This window comes from Pristis pectinata, chromosome 23, assembly GCF_009764475.1.
Source record: "Pristis pectinata isolate sPriPec2 chromosome 23, sPriPec2.1.pri, whole genome shotgun sequence".
In the NCBI taxonomy this organism is placed as follows: Eukaryota; Metazoa; Chordata; class Chondrichthyes; order Rhinopristiformes; family Pristidae; genus Pristis; species Pristis pectinata.
In genome coordinates this window covers 6,048,560-6,074,008 of record NC_067427.1, presented here as the reverse complement: position 1 = coordinate 6,074,008, position 25,449 = coordinate 6,048,560, and the positions used below count along the sequence as shown (strand labels likewise).

At 38.7% G+C, this 25,449-nt stretch overlaps 1 protein-coding gene across 5 annotated transcripts in view; it reads left to right on the top strand.

The window, feature by feature from the left end:
- Positions 1–25,449, top strand: part of mapkap1 (MAPK associated protein 1) — a 197,556-nt gene that overhangs the window by 135,228 nt on the left and 36,879 nt on the right. For all 5 annotated transcript variants that reach the window (XM_052037365.1, XM_052037363.1, XM_052037364.1 and 2 more), the window contains one exon: positions 12,133–12,240. In XM_052037365.1, the coding sequence (XP_051893325.1) occupies positions 12,133–12,240 (108 nt within the window). The remainder of the gene's footprint in view (positions 1–12,132; positions 12,241–25,449) is intronic.

The following is a 25,449-nucleotide window of genomic DNA, read 5'->3' as shown; positions in this document are numbered from 1 at the left end:
TATATTTTAAATGACTTTGGAGTTTGTGCATGAGCTTGGATGGAAGCTGAAATACCACAAACAGTTTTGTAAAACAAATTTCATTCTGCAATTCTTTTTATCTGAGGAAAATGCAATCTGCACTTACAAATTGAGGTTTGCAAGTGAATAATTATGGCTTAGTGTGACGTTAAACATTTGCATATCTCGCATCAAAGCAAAAAAACATTTTAAGGGCCTTTCACAATGAGTTTGTTTTTATAAACTGAGTGATTCCCTTGATTACGTAGTGAAGGCTGCAAGCTGTGTGCCCTGTGGAGGAACACTGAATAGCTGACAGCAGTGTAGGGTTTCCTGCATTAAACTATGCATGTTTGGAAATCCTGAGCTTATTGTCAGTAGCATGGCATGGTGACAACAAACACTGACAGTTTCGCCATCACTGCAACTGCAGAATCCAGGCCATTAGAAATTTTCTACTAGCCTTATAACTTCAAATAATAGCAATGAAAATTGATACAAAGTTATATGCTTCAGCTGGTGACACTGATTTATTCCTGGCAGAATTTGAGCTGGCATTGTCCCAGTTTAGCAACGGCCTCTTGCAATATAAATGGGATAGTCACTTCAGTGATGTAAGTGATCCAGTACCCAGGGGTGAATGTTTTCACGTTTTTTTTTGGCAGGTTTCAATGATTTTTTTTCCTTCTGAAAGTGAGGTTCCCTATAGGTTAACATCTCTAAAGGAAGAAGTGGAAATATGCTTTGTTCAGTGACTAAAATTCACTGCTGCACTTTTTTCCCCCGAAGATGGAGCAGCAATGCTTATTCTTATTGCATTATTCCCTGCACAATGAGGTCCTTTCAATTATTATGAAATGTTTACATTTGTATTAATGTATTTTCAGGTTGAGCTGCTTTGTTCAGTTCAAAGTTTGCACCAATCTGTGAATGCAATTTCAACCCTTTGGAAAAGCAACTCTGCCTTTTCTGTAGCTGTTTAATTTCAATAAACTATCAGTGTTTTGTACTGAAAAGTGCACCAATTAGAATTAAGGGTCAGGAAAGATGATCAAATGCACAGTTGGACAGAGTTTGAAGAGGCATTTGAAGTTTTGATGCAAGTGTAAGAACTCAAAGCAGGAGTGAGTCATCTGGCCCTGCAGGTCTGTCCAGCCAATCATTCAGATCATTGGTAAATTTCTAGCTGGGGTCCATTTTCCTGCAGTATCCCCATATCCCTGGTGGTTCTTTAGTGTCCAGAAACCTATTCTTTTTCAATGAATTCGATGACTTGGCTTTCTCAGCCCTCCATGATAGAGAAGTCCAAAGATTCACCACCCTCTACATAAGTTCTCATCAGAAGAAACACCCTCTCTACATCCCCTTGTTGATCCCTGTAAGAATTTTCTAAATTTCAACACTAGAGAATACAGGCTTGGTCTACTCTTTCTCTCCTTGCAGAGCAAACATACTGTGCCAAGAACCATTCCTTGCACTCGTTCCATGCCAAATGTATCTTTTTTTAAGCAAGGAGACACAAACTGAGCACAATACTCACCAAGGCCCCGTACAATTGCAATAAAACATCTTTTGCTCCTTTACTCAAATCCTCTCATTACAAGGACCAAACAGTGTCTGCCTTTCTAATTGTTTGCTGAACCTGGATGTTAACTTTTAGTGACTTATTTACAATGCTGGGAACAAATATTACACAGGTTGATGAAGCTGCTGTTGGAGAAGGTAAGCCTCAAGATAAAAGTATGGCTGAGGGTTTCTGCAGTTATGAGGCTGACCATGGGAGGAGGTAGTGGTGTTGCATAGGAATGCATTCTTGGTAAATGGTAGGATTTGGCTTTCTGAGCTCAGCTCATCAGATTAAAATACACACTCCAGTTCAAGTGTTTTTCAGATTCCCAAGGAATCTTGGTGGTCACTGTGAAAGTGTAGGAGTTGTTGACCTAGGTATTGGTTTATTATTGTCACTTGTACCGAGGTACAGTGAAAAACTTGTCTTACAAACCGATCTTACAGGTCAATTCATTACACAGTGCAGTTACATTAAGTTAGTACAGAGTGCATTGATGTAGTACAGGTAAAAAAAAACAATAACAGTACGGAGTAAAGTGTCACAGCTACAGAGAAAGTGCAGTGCAATAAGGTGCAAGGTCACAACAAGGTAGATTGTGAGGTCGTAGGTCATAGTCCATCTCATTGTATAAGGGAACTGTTCAATATTCTTATCACCGTAGGGTAGAAGCTGTCCTTAAGTCTGGTGGTACATGCCCTCAGGCTTTACTGGAATAAGTGTGTTGGTCAGGATGCAGGTTTTCCTTGCATTGATCAGATCTTGATGCCGAAGATCAAGAGCAAATTTTTAAATTGTATCTGCTCACCTCTGTCCAATGTGTTTTTTATATAGACTAAAGAAAATCCTTTATAAATATCCTCTCTTTCCCCCCCCCCCATCCAAAAATAGAATACCATAAATCTTTCAGTAGAATTTTCAACTTTGAGAGAAAAAATGACCTTTGGCATTTCCTATTATTCATCCAGTCTGTTTCATCTCTGTACTGAAGTTGTGGTAAGGAAAATAATAGAAGCATACGAATTACAGTAAGCAACTCAGACCCTTGAATCTACTGCCCCATTCAATAAGATCATTGGTGACCTGGTTGTAACATCAGATCTGCATTCTTATCACCCCCCACCCCCCAAGTAACCTCCACTCCCTTATCAAGAATGAATCAACTTTTGTCTTTAAAAGCTAACAACACGGCTTCCACGGATCTACTAATGGTTCTTTCCAAATGTTTGGCACTGGAGTTGAATGTTCTGCCCTGTTTGTGCAGTTTTCTATTGGATTCTTGCCCAGTTTTGGATATATTTGCATTGAGCTTTTATGACTGGATTAAATGGCATCTTGTATTCTAATAAGTGTGCTAAGAGTTTATTTTAAATGTCAGACAGTCCATGGATTTATGAAGAATTGTTACATTATGAATACAGACAGTCTTGAATGGAAGCCAGCTTTTTTCAGAGACATGATCTGCATTTTCCATAGTTATGAACAGACTAATAATCAACTGTCTTCACTCCCAACATGAATGATCCTTTTATATCATCAGTTGTAACTTAAAACATCTGCTTTAGATAAACATAAAGGATTCTATCTTCTGTACGTCATTAATTTAGAAAAGTATATTCTTTGGTGTTGGAAGAATTCTTTAATTTAACGAGTATTGCTTTCAACCTATTGGGTAAACAAACAAAGTTCTCTTTAATCCTCCTCTCTTTCCATGGTACATCATAACCCATCATCTAACACTTCATTTGCAACACTTTAACAACTTGGTTTAGATTTGTGATGAAATCTACCAGAATTGTAGGAAATATTGACCAGTGTCAGTACTTGGTGTTACAGCTTGAAGGCATGTTGTAATCTCTGTGATTAATTGGAAGTAGAGAAAAAGTGTGGAAGAAGAACTTTAAAAAAGAGATTAGAAGTTGCATGCGAGAGTAGGTTTAGACTGATCCACCAGCCTGTAGACCTTCGCTGTCATACCAATACCAACACAAGATTATTCCGCTTAAATAAAATCTTACCCTTGGAAGGAATTTGTACCTCATGTGGTAAAGAGAAAGCAGAAAAGGAAAATGTAGTTTTGTGGCAATACTTGGAGTAACTTGCATTGGATCACTCCCGATATTGCAGAGCCAGTCATCGGTCAGTGCTTAGACTAGAATCATTGATGTGCTGGTACATGACCATTAGGTTTTCTGTTGTCCTTTGTGCCTGCAGATATAGTGAATAAATAGGCCTTATTTGTGTTGTTAAGTTATATCCCTGTATACACGCCATCAATATTTGTAGCTAGAAGGGCAAGTTCTCATCACAAAATGAAAGATAACACTGCTAGATTAATTCCTTAGTGGAGTTAGTATTAACATTACTCTATGTATTTATATCCTTTAAACCAGAACCAAGGAACTGAAAGACTATTAAATACTGGAGGCAAACAAAACCAACTGCAGGAAGTTTTAAGCAAATTAGTTGTGAATGTGCAGGTTCATTATTTTTGACAAAAATATATACTGAGAGAGATGACCGGAGTTGTAAGAATGTGTAAGTGAATCAGTAATTATTTTGTTTTATTGGTCATGGTATCATTTTTTTAAAAAGGAATTTATCAAATTACTGACCTGCACAGACAAAATTGTCTTGTTTAGTTGTACAGGGGAAGTGGGGAAGAAATTAATCTGGTGAGACACTGTTATATAATTTGATATATTCACTGATATTTACATAGCAAATAGTACAACTATGGCTCAATAATACAGGATTTTATCTTAAAATGCAGTATTGTTGTATTGATTGTTGTGGTACAGCCCATCACCATCTTTTACTTATACTGGAGGATGCCAATTAACCCATTTGGCCCATGTAAACATCTAACAGAGCAATCCTATCAGTGGAACTCAGCAGGTCAGGCAGGGGAATGGGTAATCGACGGCTTTGGTCAAGACCCTTTTATCTTTCTGCTGAGTTCCTCCAGTAGTTTGTTTCTTTGCTCTGGATTCCAGCATCTTCAGTCTCTTGAGTAGACTGTAGACTCCAATCCTATCAGTGTTCTTTTTCGCATGTCCATCAACTCCCCATCTTTTGCCATGTAATTAAAGAGCAACTTGCCATTAAGCCATGCATGTCTTTGGGATGTTGGAGGAAACCACAGCATCCAACAAAAAAAAATCTAGGGAGGGTGCAAACTCCATTCAAACAGCACGGGGTTAGAATCAGACCTGGGTTTGTGGAGCTGCAAGACGGCAGCAATAACTGCTGTGCCACCCATTGCACCCCTATTGGACGTTTGTTTTACTCAGTGTTTTACCTTGATTGTCCCTTTTGCTTTTCTTAAGTCTTGTCTCTCAAGTGATGCACTTTCTCGCCTCAGCCTTTACTTCAGTTTTCTTCTTTGTTGTTACTTATTTTGTTCCCTTGCTGCTAACTGTTGGTCTTTTGTACCAGTTGCTTTATTTTTCCTTTGTTTGCAATTAGTGTATTTGGATCAAGAACTCGTATTTTGTGTGAACGTGCTAAATTTTGTCCTAGTCTTGGTTTTCCCATTTTGTCCTCTGCATTCCCTTGTACCTTGGAAGCACCATGCCCACTATTCACAGTGGATGTGACATTTGGTACAATTTCTTCTGACATTGGCAATGAGCATGCCAAAATCTTCAAGTGAATAATAAGAAATTTTTTGGTAAGGGTAGAAAGTGGTTGTTCTGGGGAGAGATTTTCTAATCTGTGCTTTTAAGAATTAGGTTTTTGTTGAGCATCTTGCATTTCTGGAAGGAAGACTTGATCAATGGTATTGGATGCATTTTGAAGCACTTGCAGAAAGGGTTGTGTGGAGGTTGTCACCTTCCATTCAGGAGAATTCTATTAACAGTAGTTGTATTTCATGAGTTAAAACAGACAATAAATTCTTCCAGAACAAATAGGTTGTTGCACCAGCTGTTGTCTGTCTTCCCCTCCTACCCCAGCTTGAATTGGTCCACTGAACCTTTTGCCATAGGCCATCTCGTTGTCTCCTAAGATTTTTGTAACGAAAGATGACATTCCAAACACTAGTGGCTTTGCTTGAGTAATTCTTAATCTTGGCTAATTGCCTCCTCTTTTCTGACCTTTTTTACTCTCACACACAAGTTTCGCTGAAGACATTTATGTACATTTAAGTTACTGAATTGATGTAGATCCAAGTATCTCTGCCAGAAAGGCCGATTCACAGCTACATATGGAAGCAAAAGCTGGCTCAAGGGCTGGTTAAATATGAACATAACATACACTGTGTAGGGAGGCTTTTCCTTTCTTTATTAAGTCGCACTTCATTAGAGAAATAAATTGTCAGCAACTGCTTTTTCTGATTTGTTGGGGGATTAGTGCGAAGGGCACTTTAACCTCTTTACTCTGCAGCTCTGTTCAGCTTTGGTAAGGCTGTTGGATTCGTGCCTTTCTCCACAACTCCCCAAATAAAATCTTGGACGTAATACTTTACCCTCATCTGTTGTATTTCGCTGTCAGATTTTTTTTCTAGTCTTTCTAGCCATGGCCAACAATATAAGCTGCATCTAGCTGTGATGGTCCACTGGAAAGGGAAAAAAGGTGGGTTACTTGGTTTTCTGAACGTTGGTATTCCTTCCCTAATGTGTGATTGTGCAAATGCCCAGATGGATGTTCTGTTAAAAACGATACTCCTGTGCATTATGTACAACCATCAATACAGCTTAGTAATCTACTTATCATTCAAAACAAAAAAAAAACCCTGTGGTTACAAATATCTTCATTCTGATCATTTTATTTTAAACAAATCATTACAAGAAGCTCTTGGTTTTTATATACACAAGATAGTCTCAAACTTGGGTACAGTTAGAACAGTGATATATGACACGTACCTGAAATAGATTGGAAAGCAGCAACAGACTATCATGAGTGTATTTGATTTGGCAGTGAAAACCAATTCTTTTTCCATGGATATTAACACGGCAAGTAGAAGCATTTACAGCGTGAAATGTATCTTTCCCAAGGCAATATAATGTATGTTAAAAATATTCATTATATTAGATTTACTGAGAGTTAGGTTTTCAGCCTAGATCACTTCAGCTGTCAGTAGACTGTTAGCTGGAATTGGTTTAAAGTGGAGTTGTTTTACTGCACTGGAGCAGGTGTCAGAAACCCCTGACACAACTGGAAATCCTGTCACTCTGCATTTTGTTTCCATCACATTGAACTGAATTCAGAAAGAGCAGCAGGAAGAAAGTGGGGTACTGAAAGCTTGAAAATAAGTTAAGGTTTTCCTTCAGAATAAAAGTGCCCAAACTACGCATATATTTTTGATCAAATCGAGTACAGTGTATTTCTTGGAGTCAGATGAAATGGTTTAATCTCCTTTTTCTTTGTGCCTCAGCCTTGCAAAAATACTTCTCCCAGTTGTAGATACCTTGATGCAAGTTTTGGACTTGGACTTGAATTGCCTTAACTGTTCCTTCAGATTTCCTTGCTTTGACAAGACTGAAATATTTGCAGAATATTCTCTTTTATAAATACTTAATTTTGGAGCCGAAAACTGCATGTCATGAATTCCTAACTTGTTAGTGGGTGCAAATATATTTCCAATGCAAGATCAAAGCATTAAATGTTCTGCAAGTTGTTTTATTCGTGGCCAGAGTTCCCAGTTAGATGTACTTACAGCTTACACTGGAGTCCAGTGTAGTTTTTCAATTATCCAGGCCATTGAGATTTAAAATGTTGTAAATTGGTTTTAACTATATAAACATAGAAAAGCTACAGCACAATACAGGCCCTTCGGCCCACAAAGCTTGCCGAACATGTCCCTACCTTAGAAATTACTTGGCTTACCCATAGCCCTCTATTTTTCTAAGGTCCATGTACCTATCCAAAAGTCTCTTAAAAGACCCTATCATATCTGCCTCCACCACCCACTGCCAGCAGTCCATTCCACGCACTCACCACTCGGAGTAAAAAAAAACTTACCCCTGACATCTCTTCTGTACCTACTCGCCAGCACCTTAAACTTGTGTTCTCTTGTGGCAACGATTTCAGCCCTGGGAGAAAGCCTCTGACTATGCACATGGTCAATGCCTCTTATCATCTTATACACCTCTATCAGGTCCCCCCTCATCCTCCATCTCTCCAAGGAGAAAAGGCCAAGTTCACTCAACCTGTTTTCATAAGACATGCTCCCCATTCCGGGCAACATCCTTGTAAATCTCTTCTGCACCCTTTCTATGGCTTCCACGTCCTTCCTGTAGTGAGGAGACCAGAACTGAGCACAGTACTCCAAGTGGGGTCTGACCAGGGTCCTACATAGCTGCAACATTACCTCTCGGCTCCTAAATTCAATTCCGTGATTGATGAAGAACAGTACACCGTATGCCTCCTTCATCACAGAGTCAACCTGTGCAGCTGCTTTGAGTGTCCTATGGACTCTGACCCCAAGATCCCTCTGACCCTCCTCCATTCTGCCATCATATTTGACCTACCAAAATGAACTTATCTGGGTGGAACTCCATCTGCCACTTCTCAGCCCAGTTTTGCATCTTATCTATGTCCTGCTGTAACCTCTGACAGCCCTCCACACTATCCACAACACCTCTAACCTTTGTGTCATCAGCAAACTTACTAACCCATCCCTCTACTTCCTCATCCAGGTTAAATGATAGATCAGGATTTCTTTGAGGTGAAATAGTGTTCACTTTACTAAATCACAGACTGGTTAGTTTATGATCAGTTTGTTCCTGTATTAATGTACCAGACAGCCAAACAAAAGCATACAACTGCTTTAATGTTTTTTCTTCCCCAGCAATGAGTCCCTTCCATAATTTGCAGCTATTCCTTGGCCTTGTTCTAAGCTTAGGATGGCAGGGTGAAAAATCTTAAGAACTAGATTGGTGCAAAGTGAACTTTACCGGAGTTTAACGTTAACATATGTTTCATAAGCAACTGGGAGATGATTCTTCAGATGTTGTCTCACAGTTGTCAGAGAGTGAACCTGGTGCCTGTCTCATCATCCAGACTCTGGCTGCTTTTGGGTGCAGCCCAAAATTTTGCACAAGTTGATATATTTTCCTAAGTTAGACTCTCAAGCATCTTTAAAGCCTTTTCTCTGCTGCCCCATCATTGTCACTGAAATGCTTTATGATCTGTTTTTAACCAATTGAGTGGCAATCCATGGTGCATTTTTTGTAGTACAGAATGTTTATCAACCATACTAAAGATATGTAGAGACGTGTTATTTTAACCACAGTGACAGAAAAGCAATTTGATTATTTGATTTAATATTAGAGTCCTGGTTCATGAAAATTGGACAAAATCTTTGTGCCTTGCTCTCTGTCGTAAAGGATGCTGTAAGCAGATTTTATTTACTTCATTTCAGCAAGCAGCTTTCATCATTTGCTGCTGTGGATTTAATGATCTGAACTAATAATTGTTAACCACATTCAAAAAGAGACCATAGTTGATTGGAATGATCCAAACGAGGAAGTGAGTGATAGCGAAGCTAGTTAAATGTGAAGTGGCCGAAACCTGCAACTTAGTTGATCTCTAGTGATCTGCTCAGTTTAGTTACGATTTTTATCCATTAGTTTGTGACTGGATGATGGTGATTTGGTTGCATCCAACTGTCTGGAGAAAATTGGATCTTTGATAAGCACCCTGTTATCAGAGGGGGCTAGTTTCTCATTTGCATTTAGATGAGTATTGATTATTTATTTACTCAACTGAAGTGGGATTCTTTTCCAATTTTAACTGAATTGTCTGTGTTGTCAGTTGAAAGAGAGATAAAGCTCCTGACACCACCATGAGATAAGAACACTTTGTAGTGAAGATAAAAGTTCGAAGGGACCTTTTTCTGTTGTTGACTGAAAGTGAAAGTTTAAAAATTAGAATTGATGGGTTGTGTTTCCAAAACGTTTTCAGTATTTTTTTTCCAATTTAGTCAGGTTTGTTAGGAAAGTAACCTCTGTCTTTTCACCACACTGGACTTGTCTGAACTGTGCATTCAAACAAAAGGCAAGGCTCCTTTGTTTCAAAAACCAGTGCAAACGCAAGATCTTATCCCACAATAAAATAATGGAAATGTTGAATATGTTACTGGCATTGAAGGAGAAGATGTTGTTTTGTGCAGCTGTGCATATGTATAGTCTTAACACAAGTTAAATATCTTGTGTAGTCGTACATAATTGCAACAGCCCTTTGTTTTGTTTAACACCAGGCATTTGAGTTAGAGATGAGCATTTTCTAAAGGGCAGCCATAGCTTCAGCCCGTTTTTTTTGTCTGCAAACACCTGCACTGTTGGTTCTGTGATACAGCATGTTTATGCATACACAGGTTTTTCTACAATTGCAATAATGTGCCTGCTGTCTCGTATGGTAAAACCCCCAGTTGACATGTAATATCCTAAAGTGTCTTACAGATTATGATCTGTCACTTTGCAGAATTTATATTGATTTACAAAGACAGCTTGTGTTACTGTAGCCATCAAAGATTAGTGCAGCATTTTCACACTATATAAATGGGGCAGAATTGGTATTATTTGGGCAATTTACTGAATTGTATTAATTAAACTTGTGATTTCAGAGTAATTAATATTTTAAGATTTAATGCTTAAATTATGAAGAAATTAAAATCTACACCAAATAGAAATGGTTTGTGTTGCAGAGTCATTCCAAAATACCTTTTGACTTTGGAGAAAGGCTCATTTGAAGGATGGGTTCATGTTCATTTGTAACACATGCAGGTGGTTACAATATGTTATTCAGAAATTGCTTTAGTTTCTGCACCCAGATGATTTTTTTAAAGGCTTTTGGAATTTAAAAAAAAGTATAACTTTACAAATTAAATGGATCTTTAGGAAATTATTTTAAGTATATATAGCTTTTAAACTGCCAACATGAAGATTGCTGAAATTTGCTTTAAGCGTTGAATTAAGTGTCACACAGCACAGTGCATGTGATAAAGAATATTGCTGTTTTTTAAAATCTTTTCATAAACATTCTGTTTCTGATAATTATGCTCATGTTAACATGCTGGGGATTGAAACTCATTTCCAGTTCTAACACCATTATCAATATCAAACAGACACAGTTTAGCTGCAGCATAAAGCTTCCCTCACATTAACACAACAATGCACTTCAGATTTTGCTGCAGTGAGATGACCTCCTTGATCTCTTCCTCACAACTTTTTGGCTCTGGAGTAAAACTGCTCATTTCTGTGCCACTAGGGCTGGTGTCCATTAGAACAATGTTGAGGCAGCTGAATGAATGTTGCTGTTGTAGTGGCAAGCGCAGGACACTTTCTTTGGGGAAAGACAAGGATTCAAATTCCAAGAGGAAAAGATTGTGTTGTTATCAACTGTCATCCTCCTCCTTAGACCCCTTACTTTTAAAGCTTTTTAATGAATTAAAGTTTCATTGTTTTGTAAATGATGATTGCTGTCAGTTTACATAAAACTGAATGACACTCAAGGCTAGCTGGCAAGGATGTGCAGAGCACTCTGGAGTATCCCTGCTGCTCTACATGAGTGCAAGGCTGCAGCAGGGTAAGTGCTTTTTACAGAGGCACTGAAATGCTTTACTGGCCCAGTAAAACTAGATCCTCTATCTTATTGCACAAATGTTGTGATTATATCAGATTGTGACTTGAATTTGTATGCTATTTAATTTTCAAACAATGTCATTGGACTGAGCTGTTTCAGATATTGAACAGTTGAGCTTGTTAGGCTCACAGCAAGTTACTGGGTTAACCAGTGATGTGAGCAGAATGTGTTTTTTGCTTGGGAAGGGGAAGATCCAGCAGTGCTCACGCCGTTGGTCACTATGCAGGAACCTCCCACTGTAGAGGCATGCTGGAGATTCAGTGAGAACAGATTAGCTGAGCACCCACTGTGATCCAACAGTCAACTCTCATTCCAATGCCCATGTTCATATTACAACCATTTGGACAAGATACAGGAGGGCAACCGGAGTGCAGAAAGAGCTCAATGGCTTCAGAAGAGGGAGAAAACTGATGCAAGAGAAAGCACTTAATTATATGAGGGGAAAAAAAAACACGATTGTTAAATTTCATTTGTCTTTGTAGATCTCATAATATTTCAGCAAGTAAATAGCAATCAAATTCTTCCCAAATAAATAGTGAAAATTGTGAGGAAGGAAGCAAATATTTTTGATTAAAGCCATGACCTAATTTCTTGTTTTCTGTATCTGCTTTTGCATTGAAAGAGAACAGTGGCCGAGAAAATAAGGAGATTTTCCAAACCAATTTAAATTAGTTTGTTGCCATTGGGCTGCTTTAAATGGCTGTACAATATAGGAGAAATGCCACGAGTATTAATGTATTATTTAAACTTTTATGCCTAAAACCATTTACTTTCTTGAGCCTTGACTATAAAATACAAATGACCCTGGTTTTATTGAAACAATGGTTGATGTGTTAATCAGTTCATGGCATTTTTTTTTGCTTTGGGGGAAGCGATGGGATATAACCACTATCACTGAAGTGTTTAACTACAGTTTCTACACAATTAGGATGAAAGTTTCTCATTCACATTATTTGCTGGCCTTTTTTTCTTTCCAGGACATCAATATCGGCTTGAGAAGCAAAATGAACCTAACGTAGCTGTAGATTTAGATCGTACCTTAGAGAGTCAGAGCACTTTGGAATTCTGTCTGGTCAGAGAGTACAGTAAGTTTGACTTTTTAACTTTTGACAAACATCTAAAAAATATATGTATAAGCAAAATACTGATTAGAAATGTGCATGTTTGAAATGGCTTAAAGTATATAAAAAAAGTTGTGGTGTTTGCATAAAAATCTGCTAAATGGGACACTGGGTTGTCAGATTTTGGTGTCAATGATATAAAACGAATGCTTGAGGATGCTGTGATTGGTGGAAGAGCATTCTTTACAATGGGAATATTTGGAAGAAAATTTCAGTGGAAGCTGAGTTTGCATTCCTTATCTCCTCTATTTCAACGTCTCTTTCACTGATGTTGACCATTAGGAGTGGCAGTCACAATTGCAACCTGGTATCTGAATAATTCAACTTTGAACAACCAGCATTCCACATTTAGTTGGAAAAAGATGACGGGAATGTCAAAGATTTTTCAGAAAAATGTATGACATGCCAAAGATATTCTTTGCATTTTGAGCAGAAGCAGATGGGGTTTTTCTAAGACCTAAATATTGTAAATAATCTTGACATTATATTTTTGTTTTGATCTCAAAATTACTTTGGAGTTAAAGACTTGCTGCAATTGCTAAGCTTTTAACAGTGTGAGGAAGGTGAATCAAAGCTGCTGTAAAAATGAAAATGTTCTCTTGAGCTGTTCAAGGCTTCAATAGTTCTATTCTTGTCCTTTCTCCCTCCACACCCACCCAACACACCCCTACCTCAACCCATGGGGAAAAAAAAACCCAAACCTGTTCTCCTGATGTGACGATGCTCGTAAAAATCCATGCAGTTGAAAGCAAAACAGCAGGATTTTGAAGTTAATTATATTTTTAAACTGGGATTAAAAGCATTGCTGATCTCTAGATTTTCTGGTCAGATTCGTATTAAAGCTGTAGAAAGTGAAATATCTACATATTTGGGAATGATTTCTGATTGGGCTTTAGTTTTGGTAGTTTTACAGTGCAGTAATAGCCTCTACACTGAATTACTTGTCATCTTTTCAGTACCAGTAGTATGTCGAACAATGTTTTATGTTAAGAGTTGTAAATTTGTATGTAATAAATGCACCTAAATGAGAGGGAGGTTGAAAGAGATTGTTGTAACTCTTGGGTTAAATTACTGAATGAGAAACCCAGAATCCTGGCCCCACCACATGGATGAGGCATTTGAATTTAAGAAAGTCAATAAAAAGCTCATGTCAGGATAGTAAACATGAACCTCCTAACCTCCTGGTTTGTAGCTCTTCCAGAGAAGAAATCTGCCTCCTTCATCATGTCTAAGATTCTCAAGCAAGTGGTAGAGTCCAACGTGCACCTAAAATGGCCTACAGTCTTTTTAATTCAAGGACAGTTCTGGATACCCTTTCAGAAAGGCTTTATCTGTGACAGCTGCTTTGTATAAATTAGAAAACAAAATATACTGAGAACTTAAAATATTTTTATGGTTTATTGACGAATACAATCATTTTGTTTAATTTGCTTCATACAACACAATTTTGTTTTCTAATCAATGCAAAGTATCTTGTCAAAATGTTAAGACTGCTCAACATTTTAACTCAAGACTTCTGGAGCTGGTCGTATTTTACAATTCTAGGACATTTTTAAGTTGATCATTAGTATCTTTTGAGATTTAGTAACAATGAAGTGGAAGTTTTATTTTTCAGTTTTGAAAACAATTTGTAAATTGAGCAAGGCTGTTGTTTCATTTTGTGTTTGCTTAACGATTCAAGAGCATGTGTTAATCCAGTATATTATTTTTAAAGACTGTACAGTTTTCAAACAATAACCAATCCTGTTATGCTGCAAATTATTAAATCTGATAATTTATTGATAATACACCAAACTGCAAGTCTTTTGCATGAAACAATCATTTGGAAATTTGCGCTGTTCACAAATCAAGTTACAAGTTCTATTTCAGTATAAAGCTGGAGAAGTCTGCTTGTTCAAGTACTGCTTGAAATTGTCACCATGCTGGCATGCTGTTGACATTCCTTGCAATGCAAATTATTTGATCTCAGCTGGAGATATCTGGCTTGCCAAACGGAAGACAAAATCCTTCCATCAGGCGAAGGATGGAGAAATTGTAAGAAAAGCCGAAAATTATCACTTTGTTTAATTCTCCTTGCACAGCCTCTAAATTTTCCTTTTTATTTACTATTTGACATGATAGCAAGTTATAAGAAACGGCCGGCAACGTGGTTAGGTGAGCTGGTTCTTGCTTGACTGATTACTTCCACTTGTTTGAGAATTTTGCAGATAGGTGGTATCATAAGTATCTCACGTTTAGTCATTGTGAAAGGTTTCCAAGTGCCACATGAAAGATTGCTAATTAAACTGAAAGGTACATTGATTTGGGGCTGAGCAACTTGTGGCTTGAAAAGGGGTAAACCAAGAGTACTGCTGAGAGAGGTGAGAACACAATGTGGATGGATGAGGAAGCCAAGTGAAGTTTTACAAAGTTTAAAGGGTGAGTTCTTGGCATTATCCTGTTTGTAATCTGCATAACTAAAATGGGTCATGAAATCAATGTGATGATGAGAAAAGAAATTGAAAGTTTAGGAGACCAGATCCAAATTAAATCAATTTTTCAATCAGACGAAATATCAAGTATTACATGTATTTGAAAACTCTGTTCATCGCAGTTCAGGTCATGCAGTGAAGCATTGAAGAAAACTAAATTTAGTGTTAGGGGATGTAGTTAGAACGATTGAATGTACCTCTGCAGAAATAGTGATGCTTTGCAAGACTTCAGTTTTGGTCATCATGCATTGAAGAAAAGCACTTCAGAAAGCATGTAGACAAAAGAGACAAGTCTGAGAAGTACACGAAGATATAAAAAGATGAGGTTTGAGGAATTGGGGAACTTAACATTATTACAAAGTCTTGTATCACAAGAGGAGACATTTGCCTATTTGTCTGTTCTGACTTGATCTGTCATCCCATATTCATGTTTCTTCCTGATGGCATTGAATTGTTTTTCCTCCAAGTATCTGTCCAGTACCCTTTTGTAAGGCTTCTATTAAGTTTGCTTGCCATGTCCAAACTAACACATGTTCAAAACCATAAGTACTTGCTGGATGATAAGTTTTTTTTGCTTCTTTTCCAGTCACTTGAAATCTGTGCCTTCCACTTAATAACCTTCCAGCCACTGGAAACAACTTCTCTTCATTCGTTCTACTTAAACCTTTCATGATTTTGAACACCTTTCTCTTACCCCCTCTTGGCTGCCAGCTCTCATGGAGAACAGCACTATTTGCATCTCAGTATTAAATCTATATTTAAAGTAGATCTGAATTGTTAGATTAAAATATCAAATGTTGGAAAAGACTATCAGTAAATATCAGATGACATTTAAAATGATAACTGTTTGGAAGGTTCAGCCAAAGTTAACCAAGAATATTGGAATTGTTACGAAGTTGAATGTTACAATGGCAGTATCAACGTAGACATTTCAAAGTCTTTGTCTTTTATAAATTGGCATGCCGTGTTGCTTCTAATAATATGCAGATGTGTGAAATCTTATTTGTTATTTTTGGAGCATGAGATTGGGGTACATTAACAGTAGTGGAAAGCAGTTTGCATGTTGGCTGGTGCTAACCAGCGGTGAAAATAGAGTTTGGACCCAACCCACAACGGAGCATAACTCAATGAGACTAACCAGTTGAGGTCACCTTAAGCTGCTTGGTTTGTTGATGCTTGAAGTGCAAATGCAGTGAGGGGTAGGTTTTGGCTCAGTATTCAGACAATCCATTGTAATGTTAAAGTCCTTATTGAAGCTAGCTAACTTCCTAAGTCAAATGTTGAACAGAGATTTCAGCTTGAATATTTTCAGAGTTCTAATGTTCAAGTATGCCCAGAGATTTTAGATAAACAAGCAGAACAGTTAAAATTCCAGCCTGGTTAAAAAGACCACAGATGTGGGTCTTACACTGGTAGTTGGCCTGAAAGTTTACCTTTTGCCTTTGTCAACTCCTAACATCATTTGATTATTGGCATTCAAAACAAATTAGTGTTAATTTATTGACATTGGTTATAAGACTTCCAGTGGATGCTCAGTTCATATTGTAAATTTAGTTGGGGAGTTGGAATAGGCAGTTTATCTAATTGCAGGTAATTGCTGTGCATCATTACAGTAATTCAATTGCAGTAATATAACTAAATTATTGTGGGGGCGGTATTCTTTATTTAAATTGTTTATAAAGTTCCAGTTCATGGCTTGCATTTAAAGCATGCAGGAAAACTTGTCAACAGAGGTGCATTTCGGGATCAATGGTTGTTGCAAAAGCCACCACGTTGACAACATGCTTCACAAGTGTCAAAGTATAGACATATTACTAGATTTGTAATATTATTGGTCTACCCTGTCCTTTGGGTGGGTGGGACATAAATTGGGTTAAATACTAATTCCAATTAATTGCGAAAGAAAATGCAAATTATTAATCTGACATATCCATTGGAAAACTGCTCGCATGTGTTTGCTTTAGGATAACTGGTCATTCAGAAGTGTACTTTAACTTTGGTTCACAGAACAGTTAGATTGAAGGGATAATAAGACATCTGGGAACTTTAATCTTTGCCAAGCTCCTTTCTGACAGACTCTTCCAAGCAAATGCAGCAAAAGAAATGAAATCGTTGGCATGAGGTGATGGCATGTGCCTTATGTTTCAATCTGTGTTGAAGACTCCCAAAGCTTCTGGTGCAATTTCAAGCATAAGAGGACATCAATAATTAAGCTGCACCTCCACCACAGGGGTGATTCTTAATCTTTGTCCAGTTTTCTTAATCTGTTAAAATTTATTTTTTTTTTACTCCTGATGTTTCCTGCAAGCTCAGTTCCATTACATTCTGTGCTTTTTGCCACCATTGCTGATGTGCTCAGGTCATTGGATCTAGGTTTGCCTGAATTTCTGCTTTTGCAGGATGTGGCTAATGCTGGATTGGCCATCATTTGTTGCCCATCCCTAGCTGCCCTTGACAAGGTGTTGGTGAGCTCCTATCATGAACTGTTGCAGTCCTGCTGTTGGGTAGGAAATTGTAGAGCTTTGACCCAATGGCGGTGAAGGAACAGTGAGAAATCCTGTATCCCTGCTAATTTATTCTTCCGGTTGGGGGTTATAGGTTTAGGAATGTTCAAGATAAATAACACTTGTATTCTATATTGCACATTAAATAACTTGCTTCTGCTGAAAACAAAGGTATAAATATGTCAGTTCTTCGCATTTAGACTCCAAACAAGAAGTAGGATCAGATAAAGGTGAGTGCAGCCTTAGTGCACTAACAGCACTGTTGGTCCTGAAATATAAACAATTGATTTATTATACTATACCGTTGTTTCTGTACTTGACTTATTTTTTAAATTTTGTTTCAGTAAGTACTTCAAAGGTTATAGAGTCGTGGCATTTGAGGGGATATTAAGAAGAAATGGGTTAATATATCAAAGTGTATGGTCAGGTTCTTGATAAGTCTACTGAGGGGTCACCCATGAAGGCAATGTGATCTTGTCAGGGTACATCAGTTTGAAAGCACTGTTCTCATCTGAACCACTTTTTAATACTGGGATATGTGATATTATTTAAGATAATCTTGAGTAAGAATCTTTTTGTGTGTATTACAGGGAAATCCAGTTGAGGTGATCAGTTTTGAAAGCTCCTGATGTATTCATATCACTGATCTGCAAATCTAAAGATGGCAATTGCAGTGTTCAGTAGGGCAGCTGGCAAACCAGCAAGGTTGTTTGAACAGCTGAGCAGTGCTGAGAGCAGGCAGTCCTGTCCTACTACTATTGGAGCTCAGCACAAACTCATCAATACAGCTGACTTGGCCTAATGTCCTGCAAATAATGTAGTAGGCAGATTTAATATAAATGGATTTAGTCCTTTGGATCTAGAACATTGTACATTGTTAGGACACCTCAAAATCCAAAATATATGTTCCCAAGAGCTGTGGCTTGGCTTTGGATCTCTGCACAAATGCAAGTGAATGGGAAGAAGTTATTGTCTTTATTCATTAATCTGTTATCTACAGATGAGCAAGCCATCTTCCAAATGAAGGAAAACTGTTACCAACACAGTGTAGCACCAAGCAGTCCATTTGTACCTTCTGCACCAAGGCAAGAACACAGCTTGCCTCTAATTGTATTCCAAGTGTATTCCTAAACTAATAACTCCATTGAAATCACTTTAGGAAATAGGTCATTGAATTTCATGTTCTCCAAAAGCACACATCTACTCCATGTCAGCCAAGCAGGTTTCAGCTTCCCTGTTGGTAGAGCCCGTGCGGTATCAACTTGATCGGTGTCGATTTTGATGGACAACATTGTTCCAATTACCTCAGAAGTTTTTGGTTCACAGCATTGGTAGCTGATGCCAATGAGTTCTGTGATTTTTGAAGTCCCCAAATGTGAATCTCAAAGGGTGAAGGCCATGTAGACGAAGAGGAGGGAAGCATCCCCTCGTGCTCCACAATTCAACCATGTTTCAGTTTCGTGGCTTCGATTCTTACATTGCCTCTAAATCAAGTGTTGCACAAATTATTTCCTGTGCTTATTTTTTCCTTCCAGTTGCAATTTCTGAGACAAGTAGAGAATGTTAAATTTATTATCAACCAGATCCTTGAAGGTCTGTTTAAAGTGTGTTGCCCTACAAGAATGAGGTGCTACACGTCGTCCCCAGGTTACAGCAGGGTTCCGTTCCTGCAAACCGTTCATGACCCGAACACTCTGCACGTCAGAAATGCGGCCACGAACCACGTTCCCAGGCGGCAAAAGATGCCTGCAGCACCACAGCAGCTGGCAAATCCATTCCGCTGGTCTCCCAAACGCCCATTCCTATGTATGGACTATGCATAAGTCAGGCGTTCATAAGCTGGGGAGGACCTGTACTTGTACCTGCTTGTTCAAGGTTCCTCGATTATTTTTTTTAAAACATAGTACAAACTTTGAATCGCCTTCACCTGAACAGGGAGTGATTCCTCACAAAAGCCTAAAAATGTATAACGGAGAATGCTTCTCTGCTGGAGAAATTAGCCTGCTTAGATTGGGAGAAGTTTCTGCAGTTTCCTTTATGCTTTAACTGGGCTGTTTTCTGAATCCCTCTGCACAGTAGACTGAGAATTGTATGCCCCCTCCCACCACCTCCCAACGTTTTTGCTGATGCACCAAGTAATCTGGGAGAAAAAATATCTGTATCCTGGGCATCTGTTAGATGTTAATTGCTTTGTATCTAGGTTAACAGATCAAATAGTAAGCAGTAAGAGTAAGTGTAACAGATACTGCAGTTCATGCCATTGTGATCAGTCACTTGACATTTTGGATAATTTCAAAGCTCATTACTGAATGAAGTTCTTTACAGTCAGCTGAGGAGTGCCTTGAGACCTTCATTGGTTGCAACCAAGAAAGTTTGCATTGTGTGTGTGCTTGACTTGGAAGTTTAACATTGTGCTTTTAGGGATATGTCTGAAAAAGATCAGTGTTTCTGTCCTTTATTCCATTCTCCCAAGGTTCAGAACTATCAGAGGTATTCTGGCCTAAAATATATGAGCTCTCTTTTCCTCGACTGCAAGAAAAACCTGTGATTCTATTTCTGCAGTGTACTCTATCTGGGAGGATGCACATCAGAGTATGATCTATTCCAAGTCATAAAGCTCATTGGATTAAATAGTGGAGTTGGAGAATAGGAAACTCCAACTTCTGTGGTTTGTTGAATGGAGAAGGATCAAAGATGAATGAAAGATGGTGGAAAAGTAATGCAAACTCGCCAGGTGGACGTTTATGCAGATGGCTGTTTGTGAACTCTGGACACCCGGAAGGTGCAGCACTAACCTTAGTGGTGGTTTTACTTGGTGTGTAATTTTATACATCCTTCGATATCTGCAACATCTACTAAATCTTAATCAGAAATTGGGGCAAAGAAATGGCATGGTTGGTAAACAAAAATTATGGTGTTAGATGAATCTTGGTGCTTGTGATGAGAGATTAGAGTAATCTTTAAACATAATTTGAAGAACCCATAAAGTAGCCTGGCCTGACCCCCCCCCCCCCCCAACCACCAAACGCAGACTAAATGCTATTACAATGTCCTGTCTGATCACCCTCCTTCAAGACTGCGGCATCATTTCCATTGAGTGGATACAAAAGGCACCGGCACTTTATGAATGTAAAGAATTCAACTGAAAAATGAGATTTGCTTGTGTTGCACAGGACACATCTTGTTTGGCTTTCAACAACAGGAACTTGCATTGAAATAGCATCTTCATCAAAAAAAATTCCCAACCTTTCATTGCAAGGTAACAAAAAATAAAACTTGTCCTCTATATGCTGCATATTTGCCAACCAGTGCAATTTTGGCCGAATTAGAAATTATTTAGTGCTGGATAAAATGTTTTCCTTTTTTTGCTTGATATTGCCACAGTATGAATATCTTTCAGTAGGTGAATAAAAGCTGCATGCGAAAGCAAATTCGGGTGCCATCATGAGGTCCCTTAGGGCTTCACCCTGGCACATAGCTTAGTGATTTTACAAGGTATTTCCAATAATACAGTGAAAACCTTTGGAGCTATGAAGTCAGTTTTATATTGAAAAATTTGTACCAAGAAATGGAGAAAAGCAGGTTGATTCATGAAAGGTGCCTTATTTTATTTCATATTGGCAAATAAAAGGGAATCCTTTTGATGTCATTAACCCGTTATCTCTTATTTTGTATACATACGTTTTACAATTTGGCATGAAGAACAATTTTTGTAATACTGTTTGCTAAAACTGTTGATTGAACCTTGAGCTCCCTGGGAGACAAGCTGGCAATCTTCCACTAATAACAATTGCAGAAAAATGTGACTCTAGTAAATCCCCAGTGTGTATTTGAGTGGATGGCTGATGGTTGCATGCACTACCCTTGATTACCAAACCATCACTGAGAGATTCTGTATGATAAATGCAGCATGAACTCAAGTTCTGTAAGAGACTCTAATACTACGCATTCTTGAGGAATCGATAGTGTTATGGTGCACCTGTATTTACAAACATTAATCTTGCATGAGGGCTGTTGACCCTGACTCTCAGTTGCAGTTGACGCATCACATTTCTGTCTTGATTGCCCCACCCCACTTCAATTCTGCAGAAAATACACTGGAAAGATTCAGTAATCTTTTATGGTCCTAGACCATTGAGGTTACATTTTGAGTGCTATAGCAATATTGGGCATGATACCTTCAAAGTTAGAAATGTACTAATTAGAGTTTTGTCGGTATTACAGAATAAAAGCTTGCTTTTAAAGTTTGTTAACAAGATACTATGTTTGTACGTTACTACATGCAGTTCTGCTTCAAAGAACCGTAGAATCTCAGAAGCTGGTGATTTGGCCCATCACATCTGCACCAGCTCTCTGCCAGGGAAACTCCTTGGCTCTAGTCCTGCAAATTTTTCTCCACCATTTGTTTATCCAATTGCCTCTTGAACACCAGAAAGGAATCTGCCTTCACTACATCTGCAGGCAGTGCGTTCCAGATTCCAACAAGGTGATGCATTTAAAAAATAATTCTCCTCATTTCATTCTTAATTCCCTTCCCTTTTATTGTATAGAGTCAGAGTTGTACAGCAGAGAGACAGGCCCTTCGGCCCACCACATCTATGCCGACCATCATGCCTGTCTGTACTAATCCCATTTCCCTGCATTAATTCATGCCTCTTTCATTCAAGTACCTGAACAGATGCCTCCTAAATGTTGCTATTGTTCCTGCCTCCTCCACCTCCTCCGGCAGTTCATTCCAGACATCAACTTCTCTGTGAAAAATTTACCCCTTAGATTCCCTTTAAACTTCCTCTGACCTTAAACCTATGCTCTCTAGTTTTAGACACCCCTACCTTGGGAAACACTCTGGTTATCTACATTATCTGTCTATGTCTCTCATAACTTTATATGCCTGTCATTGTTACCTCTCAGCCTCCTTCAGGAAAAACAGTTCCAGCTTCACCCATCTCTCCTGATAACTCAAGTTATCCAAACCAGGCAGCTTCCATTGGGCAGGCACGGTAGTGTAACGGTTAGCATAATGCTTTACAGCGCTGGCGACCCGGGTTCGATTCCCACTGCTGTCTGTAAGGAGTTTGTACGTTCTCCCCGTGACTGTGTGGGTTTCCTCCAGGTGCTCCGGTTTCCTCCCACATTCCAAAGACATTCAGGTTAGGAAGTTGTGGGCATGCTACGTTGGCGCCAGAAGCGTGGTGACATTTGCGGGCTGCCCCCTGAACACACTATGCAAAAAGATGCATTTCACTGTGTTTCAATGTACATGTGACTGATAAAGATAGCTTATGAATCTTTTCTTTGCTGATTACTCACATCTTTCCTGTAGTCCAAGTGCAGCCTCACCAATGTTTTGTGCAACTTTAACATGATGTCCCAACTCTTGCACTTAGTGCCTTGTGCCTTCTTCAACACTGTGCCTACCTGTGATGCCACTTTCAGGGAACTATGTACCTGTACCCCAGGTTTCTCTATTCAACAACACAGCTCAGATCCCTGCCATTCTCTGTCCTGCCTTGGTTTAAATCCACAAAATGCATCATTTCACACTATTACCCATGACCTTCAGTCCTCAAACCCTTCACACAAAGAATGGTCTCCCACTATCCATTCTGTCCAGTCTCATCCTATGTTTCCATCAAATCTCTCTTAGGTCTTCTCTAAAGAAAATAGTACAAGCCGATGTATTCTATTTCAGAAACCAATCTTGTAAATCTCTTCAGGGCCCTCTCTGTTGCTTTCAGATCCTTCCTATACCCACTGATCAGGAATGAACACTATGCTCCAGTTGAGGCAGGACCATGTTTTAAAGGTTTCATCATCTTCCCAACTTGTATGCTGAATGCCTCAATTGATAAGGCCCAGGATTGGCATGTCTTATTAGTAGCTTTCTCAACCATTCAATGATGTGTGTGCACATGCCCCCACGTCCCTCTGCTACTGCATCCATTTTTGACCAGTATCATTTAGACTGCCTCTCCTCATTCTTCCCACCAAAATGCACCACTTTACATTTTCGTGCATTAAACCACATCTTCCAGGTGCCTGTCCGTTCCAAAAGCTGCTATCTCTCCCCGTGCGTCTGCGTGGGTTTCCTCTGGGTGCTCCGGTTTCCTCCCATATTCCAAAGACGTACGGGTTAGGAGCTGTGGGCATGCTATGTTGGCACTGGAAGAGTGGTGACACTTGAGATAGATATCTTGTTCTTTGCAGTTCACAATGCTGCAAGTTCTGTCATCGGCAAATTTAGAAATTGTGCTTACACCCCAAAGTTGGGTCTTCAGATTAAAAAAAAGCAGTAGTCCCAACTGTTTGCTGGGAAATGCCCCTATACACTTACCTGCTGTCTGAGAAACAACCACTCACCGTGACACTTTGCTACTTAGCCAACCTTGTATCCATGGTATCAGTGTCTCTTTTATGCCATGCGCTCCAACTTTGCTGATAAGACTATTTGTGGCACCATATTAAAAGCCTGGAAGTCCATGTGCACCAGTTTGATTGAATTGCCCAAGGTCCTCGTTTAAGTTAAACTGACTAGTCTGTAGTTGTTGGGCTTATCCTTTCTCAATTTGTTTTTGAACAAGGAAGTAACAGTAGCTACCTGTTGTCCAAGGAGCATAGAAAGATTATGGTTAGTGCCCCTCTCTCAAAATCCTAGGATGCATCCCATCCAGTCCGGGTGACTTAACCACTTTAAGTTCAGCCAACTTTTCTAGTGTCAGAGGTATCAATTTTTAACATGGCTCGGGTCTCCAGTATTTCCTCTATGATTGCTTTGGAAGCAGCCTCTTCCCTGGTGGAGACAAATATAAAGTACTTGTTTACTACCTTAGCACTGCTCTCAGCATCCATGAACAAGTTTCCATTTTTGTCCTTAATTGGCTCCACTCTGTGTGTTACACTTATAGGCATATGAATGGTATACTACACTTCGATTCCCATTTATGTTGGCAGCTAATCTTTTCTTATACCCTCTCTGCCTCCTATTTTAATTTTAGCTTCCCCTCTGATTCTTTCATAATTGGTCTGGTTCTCACTGGTATTTGCAACCCATTATTACGTTGTTATGATGGTCAATAAATTCTGTTTTCACATAGTTTCTGTGCTAGGAATATGCATTCCAAATTGAGAAACTATCGTGAAATGATTTTAAAAATCAGCATGCATGTGTGTAGGGTCTCTGGATGTCCCCAAAGCACTTGTCAATTAGGTAATTTTGGAGTGTAATCGGGGTTCTGATATTGGAAACAGAGCAGCCAATTTTTGTACAAAAAGATCCCACAATCAGAAACCTGATGATTAGGTAAATTCTTTGGCGTAATGCTGCCTGACAATTATTGGTTGAAACGTGAAATAGTGCTGCAGGATCTTTCGTGTCCAAGGTTTCACATACCCACAAGAGGATATCCCTGATATGGAGGCAAGAGTGCTACCCCCTGCACTACAGTGGATATGTATGGATCTCTTAAGATTAGCTTGTGTAGAATTTATTGTTCTCCAGTTAACTTATTGAGTACTACATACTTATTCCACTGTAGTATCTTGCTTTATGGAGGGTTTAATGTATTGCTTTAGTGTAGATGTTTTAAACCTTCGGAAACATGTTATTTATGCAGGTGATATGTGATTGTTGTACCAGAAAGCTGTATACCAAGTTCAACATGGATTTAGATACTGTTATGGATTTTTTTATACTTGAGGGCGATTCTTCCTGTGATGTACAGTACAGGCGTTAACATTTACATTCTTTGCCTGCTATAATGTAGCATATGCTTGATTTCATTTCAGAGTGAAAAATAGATGAAATGCCAGGGATTCAAATAATGTATAATTCACAGCAAGTGACAGCAGGCTTTTAATACTTGCTCTAGCCGACAGCCTAGCGCCAGGAAATGTCACACTTGGAGTGAAAGCAACTTGCTTCCTGTTATGTAGGCTTTCTTGATGACTAAGTGATCGATTACCTATGACTTTTTTTCATTTGGGAAAACCTTATGCAAAAGTGTGTTTCTTTTTAAGCAGTTTCATTTGTTGAGCACAATGGAGACTGTTAATATTCAAGTGTATCAAGTGCGTACTTGAAATATCATTTACACCATCTGACTGCACAAAGTGCTTGTCAAATTGAAAGAGCCAGCAGTAATTTACTGACTTGGTGCCCAAGTTAAAATGTAAAATGAGTATTATATATTTTCTTTATC